This window comes from Asparagus officinalis, chromosome 2 (assembly GCF_001876935.1).
Source record: "Asparagus officinalis chromosome 2, Aspof.V1, whole genome shotgun sequence".
NCBI lineage: Eukaryota > Viridiplantae > Streptophyta > Magnoliopsida > Asparagales > Asparagaceae > Asparagus > Asparagus officinalis.
The window spans coordinates 17,486,699-17,497,853 of NC_033795.1; the positions used below are offsets into that span (position 1 = coordinate 17,486,699).

General features: G+C 36.9%; 2 protein-coding genes across 2 annotated transcripts; one reads left to right on the top strand and one right to left on the bottom strand.

Annotated features, from left to right (window-relative positions):
• On the top strand, positions 695-6,423 carry LOC109830423 (beta-fructofuranosidase, insoluble isoenzyme 3-like). Its single transcript, XM_020397677.1, has 7 exons — positions 695-944; positions 2,768-2,776; positions 2,875-3,731; positions 3,839-3,997; positions 4,469-4,707; positions 5,916-6,009; positions 6,102-6,423. Exons 1-7 carry the CDS (start codon positions 767-769, stop codon positions 6,285-6,287), a joined length of 1,722 nt encoding a protein of 573 aa, XP_020253266.1. The 5' UTR covers positions 695-766; the 3' UTR covers positions 6,288-6,423.
• On the bottom strand, positions 7,300-10,758 carry LOC109830424 (40S ribosomal protein S14). Its single transcript, XM_020397678.1, has 5 exons — positions 10,619-10,758; positions 10,483-10,528; positions 8,513-8,598; positions 8,298-8,427; positions 7,300-7,664 (listed from the first exon to the last, which is right to left on the bottom strand). Exons 3-5 carry the CDS (start codon positions 8,591-8,593, stop codon positions 7,597-7,599), a joined length of 279 nt encoding a protein of 92 aa, XP_020253267.1. The 5' UTR covers positions 8,594-8,598; positions 10,483-10,528; positions 10,619-10,758; the 3' UTR covers positions 7,300-7,596.

An 11,155-nucleotide genomic window follows, 5' to 3' on the forward strand; every position in this document is an offset into this window, starting at 1 on the left:
TGATAAGGTAATAAGGATTAGGGAGTAATATTGGGGCCCAAAACTTGGTGTGTGTTAATTAGTCACACTTACGGACATTAATCTCAAACATCACTAGTTATTTTTATGTTCAATCTGAATCATGGATCATCACAAGAAAATGGATCATCATAAAGAAAACGAAAATCCATATATATCTTTCATAATTTATGGATCATATATGGTATTTGATTTGATTTAAACTGACAACCACATATCAAAAACATAACTATCAACACTATCAACACCTAATTAAGATCCTCCACCCTTGACATGGGCTAAATAAATATTTTGATGATCTAGCTAACTTTAGTCACCCTCGTACAGTATAAAATTTCATAGTGGTGCATAATCAAAATTTTGATACCACTTTCCACGGATGGTATAATCATCAGAATCAAATCAATCAAAAAATGTTTAGCTTTTTTATCCTATAACTTTCTATTTGAATTCGTCACTTTGTCTAATTCTTTCAATTATATATGAGACTAATACCCAACAATATCTAATTTTCTAAAATGACAGAAATTAACTTTAAAAATAAATTGAAATAATTTATTTAGCGCGCCGCAAATCATATAGTACTAACAACCAACACTGAGTTCCTTTATAACACATGTCACCGATACCCTACACTATACAAACACACTTCCTCTTGCCCACTACTCTTTCAACCTCTATATAAAACCCCCCAGAGCCTCCTCTCTCTTCATCACATAACACCTCTCTTCTTCTTCTTCTTTCTTCCATGGTGACCATGAATAGGGTTGCTTGGTTGGTGGTGGCGGTTTTGTGTTGTTTGAGGAATGGAGCGGTGGAGGGATTTCACGCTGTATACGAGGAACTCATGTCGGTTCCGGCCGCGGTCGTCGATAACCAGTATAGGACTGTCTTCCATTTTCAGCCTCCAAGGAATTGGATCAATGGTAACTCTACAAAACTCCTCTCTCTAGTTGTCTCCATCCATTTTAAGGGAATATTTTTTTCACTTTTGAGAACGACAACATGTATATATGTGTCCTAAGCCATTAAAGGGATAGTTGAAATAACAAATTCATGTTATATGTCATGTTTGTACGCTGCTGCTGTTCTAACAAAGTTTATACTCATATATCATATATCATGTGCTCTAATAAATTAGAACCCTTTCAGTTTGGAAATTTTTAAATCACAGTCATTCATTTATTTATATGATACTTATGATTTATTAGGAATATAACACATTAACACACTCATTCATGTCATGAATTATAAATAAATATTCACTAAATAACAAATGATTCTACTTTAAGAGGCGAACTATTGATTATTTCCATATTCTATATATATATATTATCTCCATCATTTTGTGAGGAAAAAATTAAGATATTTATGCATGTTTAGGAGTTTGCATAAAAGTTGTTTATGCATTGAAATTGATTCATAATTAATAACGATGGTGGAGCACTAGTTGTCATATGACATATATAGCCTCACTGGCTCTCATTGTGGGGCGCACGGTAGTGAAAGCAGTATAATTTTCGCTAAAGGTGGCCGGTCGATCCGCGCATGGTCAAATTCTTCCGTTTACCGCGGGGATTGTGGTGACGGTTTATCCTCTCCTCGATTCACGTAATTCCTGCGCAGTGGTCGTTTGCTACCGTGCGCTGTCGACTTTTGTTTACTTTGCACAAATTATCCTTATGTTTTTTCTTTTCCTTTTAATTAACATATGCGTACTTGATATTCGCCTTCCTGGGATGCTTGCCAAGGTTTCAGAAATTTTTTTGGTCCTATTTATTGAAAGAAAAAGAAGAAATTTTAGGAGTAATAATTTTATCTCAGAATAATTAATAAGCCTATGCTACTGATGTTCAATTATAACACCAACTCCTATTCTTCTTCAATTATGGTATACATGAAGCTATTCCAAAATTTGCGCATATTTTTTATGTTATCAACTCAGAGATTGATATATATACGTTCTTTTTATTTTTATTTTTATTGTTTCTTCCTTGGAAATTAGTAACATGCATGATTAGTGTATATTTTCATTTAATATTTACTTAGTTTTTAAACATTTGCTACAACAAGAAAGAGTCACTATACATAGTTCATCTCTCGCATTTTCTTTAAACAGATTTGAATCTTAATGATATATTTTTTTTTATGTTTTTTATTTTATTTTTTTATTTTATTTTTGTGCCCTAATATAGTCTTTTATTATAATGCAGTTATGCAAACTGCTATAGGTCTGCAAGCAAGATTAGAACCTAGGAGTTAGGTCATATCAACTCCAAAATAAAAAGTATACCGTGAAAAATAAAAATAAAACGATGTTAATTATCCTATACGCACACAATTTTTGGGTGGCTGCGGGTCCCACGATCCACTGAAAAACTGCGACCAAAAGCTTTGTAAATCCTACTGCCAGTGTCACATTAGAATTATAGACCACGTAAAGTGGACCGTTATCACACACCTTTTTATTCTTTTGGCCAAAAAGGATCGGTGTCAATTTATTCTCAGAATTTCGTTAGGTATATTCAAGTCTCCAGAGTTTTATTAATACGTACGGATTTTGTTGAAACGACTTTAAAATAAAAAGCAAGATAATATCTTTCCTTTCAACTTAATTATTTACGTTTACTAATACTTTATTGATTTATATAGTTCACTAACTAGAGCTCAGTGCTAACATGTATCTTTTTTTTTTTTTGGTACCATGATCAATTTCGGCCGTATCCTTGGCATTGAATACAACGATCAGATCCAAATGGTATCATTCCTAACTCTAATTAATCTTATTTAGCACTGCAATTGATAGATTGATTATTATTTATTCTAAACTTTATTTTATTTGCCGATCAAAATTAGGACCAATGTACTACAATGGCATATACCACTTCTTCTACCAATACAATCCATACGGAGCCGTATGGGGCAACATTGTGTGGGGCCATTCCGTCTCAACGGACTTAATTAACTGGATAGCGGTCGAACCTGCTTTGTACCCGTCTAAGCCCTTCGACGTTAACGGGTGCTGGTCTGGATCCGCTACCATCCTACCGGGTAACAAACCCGTTATCCTATACACGGGTGTCGACCCGAAAAACCGCCAAGTTCAGAACATCGCTTTCCCTAAGAATTTATCCGATCCGTATCTCCGTGAATGGGTCAAGCCCGATTACAACCCGATAATGGATCCGGATAGCGGGGTCAACGCTAGTGCGTTCCGCGACCCAACAACAGCCTGGTACGGGTCAGACGGGCATTGGAGGCTAGTAGTCGGTAGCAAAAGAAAGCATAGAGGTTTGGCTATTATGTACCGCAGCAAGGACTTCATACATTGGATCAAGGCGAAGCACCCGTTACACTCCGCTAACGGAACGGGCATGTGGGAGTGTCCGGATTTCTACCCGGTATCGATGGAGGGTAAATTAGGCGTAGATACGGCAGAATACGGTAACGGGTTGAAGTATGTGCTTAAAAACAGTTTGGATGTGACCCGATACGAGTATTATACGCTCGGTACCTATTTACGGGATATTGATAGGTATATACCGGACGGTACATCTGCGGACGACGGGTCGGGTTTAAGGTATGACTACGGCAATTTCTACGCTTCGAAGACGTTTTATGATGAAGGGAAAAAGAGGAGGATTCTGTGGGGTTGGTCGAATGAGTCGGATAGTAGCTTAGATGACGTGGGCAAGGGTTGGGCTGGGATTGAGGTTAGTCGTTATATATATTGACTCGGTTCAATTTCAACCTGCTACGTAACAATTCTTCATCCTTTTTTTTAATTAACCGGTTTTTTTTATTCTATTTTTTTTTTAAGGCAATTCCTAGAGCAGTTTGGCTTGATACAAATGGAAGGCAACTCATTCAATGGCCAGTCGAGGAGATTGAGACTCTTAGAGGGAAGCAAGTTTCAGTTATGAACAAGAACGTTAAGAGTGGAGAAGTTGTTGAAGTCTCTGGAATAATGACGTCACAGGTAAGGATTTCAAACTTTTCCTTTTTATAGGGTTAACTACAGATATACCCTCTTAATTGCTAAAAAATGAAAAATAAGAAAGCATATATATGATAAATTCCAAGCGGTCTGACCTCGTCATGTACTTGCATAGAGTGCGAGATTCGTGCATAGGGTTGCCTCTTATTTTAAGTACTAATCAACCACAATATTACAGAAGATTAGTTACTCATCATCCCTAATTTTTATTTAGTATTTAAATCCTAATATCCAAATAGAGTTATCTTCTCGATATATGTACCTATACTCATGGAGTTCATGTGTTCAACACTTGTAACTTTATAGAGGGGCTCTCTGCAACACAATAAAATATTTGAAAGAATAACTCCGCGGTGAATGTCGCCAGGTCCAAGTGTTAATAAAAAGTTGAAATACTATAGTACAAAATTGACTAAGCAATTAACCCTTCTCTAACATTTTTGCAACATGCAGGCTGATGTGGAGGTGACATTTCAATTGTCAACCCTAGATAAGATTGAGCCATTTGATTCAATGTGGACTGACCCACAAAAGCTTTGTGAGCAAAAAGGTGCAGATGTTACGGGTGGGGTTGGGCCCTTTGGGCTCCTGGCCTTGGCCTCAGCTAACAGAGAGGAGCAGACTGCTGTATTCTTCAGGCTCTACAGTTCTCCCAAGGGTTATATCGGCCTTATGTGCCATGATCCATCGAGGTCTCAATCTCTTCTCCTTCCTCAATCTATCTATAACTCCAATTTGTTTATGTAGACAGTCAGGTAGTTATATCAACGTGATAGGCCACAGCTCACTTGGTAAAGAGACAGAGATTATGAGAAATTAAACTTAGATTTAAACACAAACTGCGTACACACGTTTAAGCTTACAACTCGATTTATTAGTATCTTTTCCATTAAGGGTCTGTTTGGTTATTTCCTAAAAACCAAGAAATGAAAAATGAAAAAGTGGAAATCTCAAAAAGTACAATTTCATCCATTTTCATCCCTAAAACTCACCCACAACATCGAATAAAATATTATTTTCATCCAACAACTCATTTATAACATCTAATAAAAAAAACATTTTTATCAAGCAACTCATCCACCACTACATCTAATAAAATATTATTTTTACCCAACAACTCATCCATCACATCTAATAAAATATTATTCCATCCACAACATCACTCAACTCATCTCATCTCATCATTTCAAATCACTCACATCATCCAATAAAATGGTGACAAGTCATCTCATCTCATTAACATTATTTCCACCTATTTTCTCCCAAGAAGCTAGGAAAACGATTTCCTTAAGTGTGGGTCACACCATCCAATAATATAATGACAACTCATCTCATCTCATCTATTTTCTTATTTTTAAGAATGAACCAAACAAAAGAAAACAACCTATTACAAGAAATAGGATTCTTACAATTCATTTCCTTATTTTTTTCGCCAACCAAACAACATCAAAACAATTTTTCTCAAAAAATCACTCACATCATCCTATAATAAGGTGACAACTAACATCATCTCATCTCTATTTCTTTGATTTCCTTCTTTTTTTTTTAGCCAACCAAGCATTTCTAAAATAATTTTTCTTAGAAATAGTTTTCCATTTCTTTGATTTCCCTCTTTTTTTTAGGCAAACAAACAGCCCCTAAGTGGAACGTACAAAATAATTTATCATCATCACGTGATTGCCATCTGTCACACGATATATAAAACCAAATATGAAGAGATAATATCGTCTGGACTTCAAGAAGCAAATGAATCTATTTTATTGAATCATAGGAGCAAATGAATATATTTTATTGAATCATATCCATCGATATGGCAGATGCATTAAAGCTTCAAAATCTTATTGGGATGTTTAATTATTTGATCATGATATATATACTTGTTTTCCTGAATGGGAAACAGGTCCACGGTGAGGCCAGGACTATACAAACCAACCTTCGGAGGATGGGTTGACGTCGACATCAAGAAAAATGGGATGCTCTCTCTGAGGAGTCTGGTACTTCAATTTCATCCATCAGTCATAAAATCATATAGATCTTTTTTTTTTTCTTTCGAACACTAATTTAGTTAATATAATATATTATACAGATCGATCGCTCCGTCGTGGAGAGCTTTGGAGCTGAGGGTCGAACATGCATCACATCTAGGGTGTATCCGAGCGTTGCGGTTGATGGTGATGCTCATCTCTTTGTGTTCAATAACGGAGCAGAAGACGTGAAGATTTCAGAGCTCAAGGCATGGGAGATGATGAAGCCTTCGATGAACGGGATATGATGTTGAAATTGAGGGCCTTTGAATTTGAGTTGTGTGCTGGTTTGGTTTTTGGTTTTATGACCATTGAGCAACAATAAAAATACTGTGATCCTTCTTTTACTATAATAAATAAAATAATGGAATGTTTTCACCTTCGTTTTTGGATGTCAATGCAAATGCTAGAAATACCCTTCTCTATAGGTTCTTGTTACTTTGCATATAATTGAAGATGTAACTTCGGGGGTATTTGATGCAATGCAAGGTGTTGTACCCTAAAAGTCACAAGTATAATAAACTCTCGAGAACTGGCTACGAGTCGGTCAAATAGGTCAGGTTGTATGAGAGGAAACTCGATCCGAGTGTAGTTATAGCATGACCAAACTAACCGACTTTTTATGCAGTCTGCACTCGAGTCGAAAGGCATCTTCTGATCGAACACTACTGGAGAGTATCCGTCAAGAGGCAAGGGAATGAATGTTTGGCTGCCTCGTTAGCAACACCCGCCTTTAATGCATAGTAAGGCCTCATGATGACTACTCGGAGGGCACCCTTAAGGAAATCTCATCCGAGGACTCTAAAGTTTGTTTCCTCCTTTTCCAACCTGATCGCTCAACAGAGGAGATTACAGACCCCTAATCGCCCCCACTCAATTCCTAGATTATCATTCTGACGTAAACACAAGGAAGTTTAAAAGTTGACATCAAAACAATTTAGATCCAATCGCTACCATACCAATACCAAAAGGGGCATACGAAAGATACCGATGAGCAAAATAGTCCAGGCTTCGCCCAAAATTGAACCTCGAACTGCTTATAATCCTCAACTTGCATCAAAACTCCAATAGCTTTTTTTGTCTGAGTTTTATGATAGCCCCAGTCTCTTTATGCAACAAAGCCACTGTTAAATCCTCGCAAATTGCAGCGGACATTGAGCCGCACATCCTGGAGAACTCCATTAGAAACATCTCTGGCTATAGTTGGAACCCAGCATAGCGGTCTTACATAGGAACCATTTCAAATATTTTGAACTTGGATTTAGATATCAAGAGATCTGATAATAATATTGATTTTAAATCCAGTAAACCACGAGGGCACTTAACATAAACTCCAAAAAACAACATTTGTTTCAATAAATAAAAAAACTCCCAATAGGTATCCGCTCACACGCCCAACTCAAAACGGCAATTGCAGATGAACAACTTCTCACAATTTTTCAGAGCCAAAGTCATGTCACTAAACCCGAAACATCGACTGGGGCAAAATCTGTTGGAAACTATAAAAATGGCATGAGCCTTGCTGCGCTTTCTGGAAAGGATTGGCAACAGAAGAAATTACAGCCGCCTCCCTCTTCTACCACCCTTTCTTCGGGTACTATCCGTTGGGATGGGAGTCACATCCTCTGCAGAGACAAAAGAAAGTAACGAGTCAAGTGTACAATATATGTTTTTTATTTACAATATGATTTGCAACAGGATTACATAATTTGTGTCTACAAGGCATCAAGCATTTATCTTGATGGAGTGCCTCATAACCTAGATTTAAGCTGTAAAGGAGCATAAAGTACAGGTTGTTGGACATACACCTCAACCCATTTACTATTGAGTATAGCCTTTTACACCTTCTGGACTCTTTTATTAGCACTTGCACTTTTTATTCTCCATTTAACTGGAAACAACAAAGACTTAATTTCCCTCTAAAATGAGGGCACAAAAGTAGAGACATCCAAGGTTTGACGGAAGTAAGAGCAAAAATAAAAAAATTATGTGTATATTTGGCTGCATTCCCATAGTTCAGAGGTTTAATTAAACCTAACAAAAAACTGATAGAAATGACGCGTATCAAGCATTCGATTCTCAGAGTCAGATATCATATAAATTTTTGTTTTCAGCCATCGTGGAGCTCCATATCAGGTTTACCCAAAATGTAGCTCTATAAAGAGCACACGAGAGCAATAAAACTCGATCTCACAAGGGAAGCACTTCAGGAAATATAAGCAATAAACGGCTCAAGGAAAGAAAGAAACAAGCCTTACCAATGCGGCCAACTTTCATTCCAGAGCGAGCAAGAGCTCTAAGGGCTGATTGAGCACCGGGACCAGGTGTCTTCGTCTTATTTCCACCAGTAGCCCTAAGCTTAATGTGCAGAGCAGTGATCCCAAGTTCCTACACACACAGACACACAAAAAGAGCTACAATGTTACGACGAGTTATGCATAAGGCAAAGCAATACAGTTGAAGGTTAGCTTACCTTGCATCTTTGTGCAACATCTTGTGCGGCAAGCATGGCTGCGTAAGGAGATGATTCATCCCTATCAGCTTTCACCTTCATGCCTCCTGTAACCATAGTTAGAAATTTACCAAAAATCTTGCACAAAGAATACATAAATAGCAAAGGAAACGAAAAATAATAACATAAAACAAATAAAGATTGTTCTCAGTTCTTCATATATAAAATTTCGTAGGCATCCAATTTCGAAAATAACGAATTTATACTTCTTCCTATTTTTTTAATGTGGAAGTTAAGTGTACTACACACTAAACAAGAATATTATGTATTAGTGACCAAGCAGGTGCCAGGAGTTATTTATTACAATATATCTCCCTTATGGTTGTGAAATAAAACTGCGTAGATATCCCAATATAAACTGTTCAGTCAGAAGTAAGGTGGCAAAGGGCTGAGATTAGTCTGAATTTGAAAGTATTTATTCAGAAATTCTTTGCAAAACCTATCCACATCAACCATCTGCAGATTGGACGAATTTTCGAAGGATATTTTCTTAGAAAAAAGACATCTTCCTAGAAACTAACTATATTTCCAATTGCAACTCCCATCTTTCTCATCCATAAGCAAAGATATCATGATTGGTTTGACTTCAACCGATGTGTTTTAATAACAAGACCACAAAGCTGCATCTTACTTGCATAAAGAATGTCTTTTTTTAGGATTAGCCTGCATCAGCTAAAATAACAACTGAAAAATATAGTTTCAAGTATTCCGCCTGTAAAGCCACAACTCAAACATCAAAAATCAAATAGCGCTGTATAGTTCCTAAACTATGCGTACCAATCAGACACCTACTTAAATTAAATGCATTAGTAGGTATCTTCACCTAATAGTAAAATGAAACACAGATGTTGGCATGACATGAGATACAACTGGAAAAGACAAAAATAGAAACATTTTCCACCTACATTAGAGAAAGCTTCATATGAATCAGCAAGAGATGAGTCAAGACTTTACATTCAACAGATAGGTAAATCTGTCTATTGATAGTAATTCACAAGACTAAATATCAAATACTGATATTAAGAAGTGCCTCCAAATAATGGAAAATGGACAGAATCCCAAAGAATGACTCTTCAGACTCTGAAAATCAATATTGCGTGGCAATGACTCAAAACGCTTCCATATAATACAAGGCGATCTTGAGGGCCACGCTGAAATTCCCAAAAGATCCAAAGTAAAAAATATGTTTTTTCTTAATTTAATTATGCAAAAATTATGAAACAAGAACTCAAAAAAAAGGAAATAGTTAACGTCTTCAGTTATCTTTGATAATTGTTAAAAGCAAAACCTCCAAGTTAAAATCAAATATTTTGTCTTGGTTAATTATGATCACAATTGTTATCCACTCCTTGACAAATTGCAGTACAAATCCCCTGCCTTTGTACTCTTGTTCGTTTGTTCACCTTAAGCCGGTTGTATTGATTTTTACAATATACTTCAGGTCTAACATTTTTACAAATTAAGTCGAAAACATCCGTACATCTCCCATGAATACAGAGAGACACGGTCTTCTTACTATATTCCCTCTTCTTTAACACAAGATGTATTCATTTACATTCACATCCCTGCCTAAATAAATTGCAAGGAAATTTGCAGGTAACTCGTCGATACATAAGCTCTACTTTAATTCCTAGAGAGGGTACAACGAGAAGTTTTGGTTTCATACAAATAAAAGGCTAATTTGCAGATAACCCCATTCGCCAATGCCTTAAGTAACACTTATCTTGATTGCCATTTTAAGAAGAATAAATCACAGACAACCCCTCTCACCCATGGATCAAAGAGCTACTGAATGTATAGATAAGGGGGGTTATCTGCAATCTAACTTAAAACTATTACACCGATTCTGCAATTGATAAGAGACCTTGTTTACTCCATAAACAATCCAATCAACGAAGTAAATCCAGAGCAGGGCAAGAGGAATATCACACCAGTGATGCGAACGAGAGTTTCTCTCCCAGATAAATCAGTAACATGCTGCAACAAAATCAAGACCCAATCGTTGCTAAACTAGAGAAATGCCAAGCATTCGGAATACATGAGATCACAAAAAAAAAAAAAACTCACAATGAAGGTATCATTGAAGGATGCAAAGATGTGGGCAACCCCAAAAACATGTTCTCCTTCTCTAACTGCTGGCCCAAGCGTCACGTTCTCCTCTTTAGGCTCTCTCGTCTTCCTCTTCGACTGTTAACCCCCAAAGATCCAAAATAAACAAAGATCGAGCTAATTGACGACCTTGCCCACACGTAAGGTCTGGAATGCCCCTATAGCGGATACGACTCTCAATGGGCTCAACAGCCCACTGGGAATTTAACTCATATGTTTATCTAAAATTGTTACAAGTAGAAGTGGGCCCCCGACTACAGTTTTGCCGAGTGGTCGAAGGCGCCAGATTTAGGCTCTGGGCCGCAAGGGTGTGGGCTCAAATCCAACATCAGTCAAAATTATGGAAAAATATCTTTTGTTTAGAATATTATTTTCTTTAAGAGAGGCGTTACAGGCACACTCTAAGGCACACCATTAACCACACACACTCTCTCTCTCTACAGTGCAAGAGGCCCCACATGTGATTTTTTAAAAAAATCATATGTGGGGCCACCT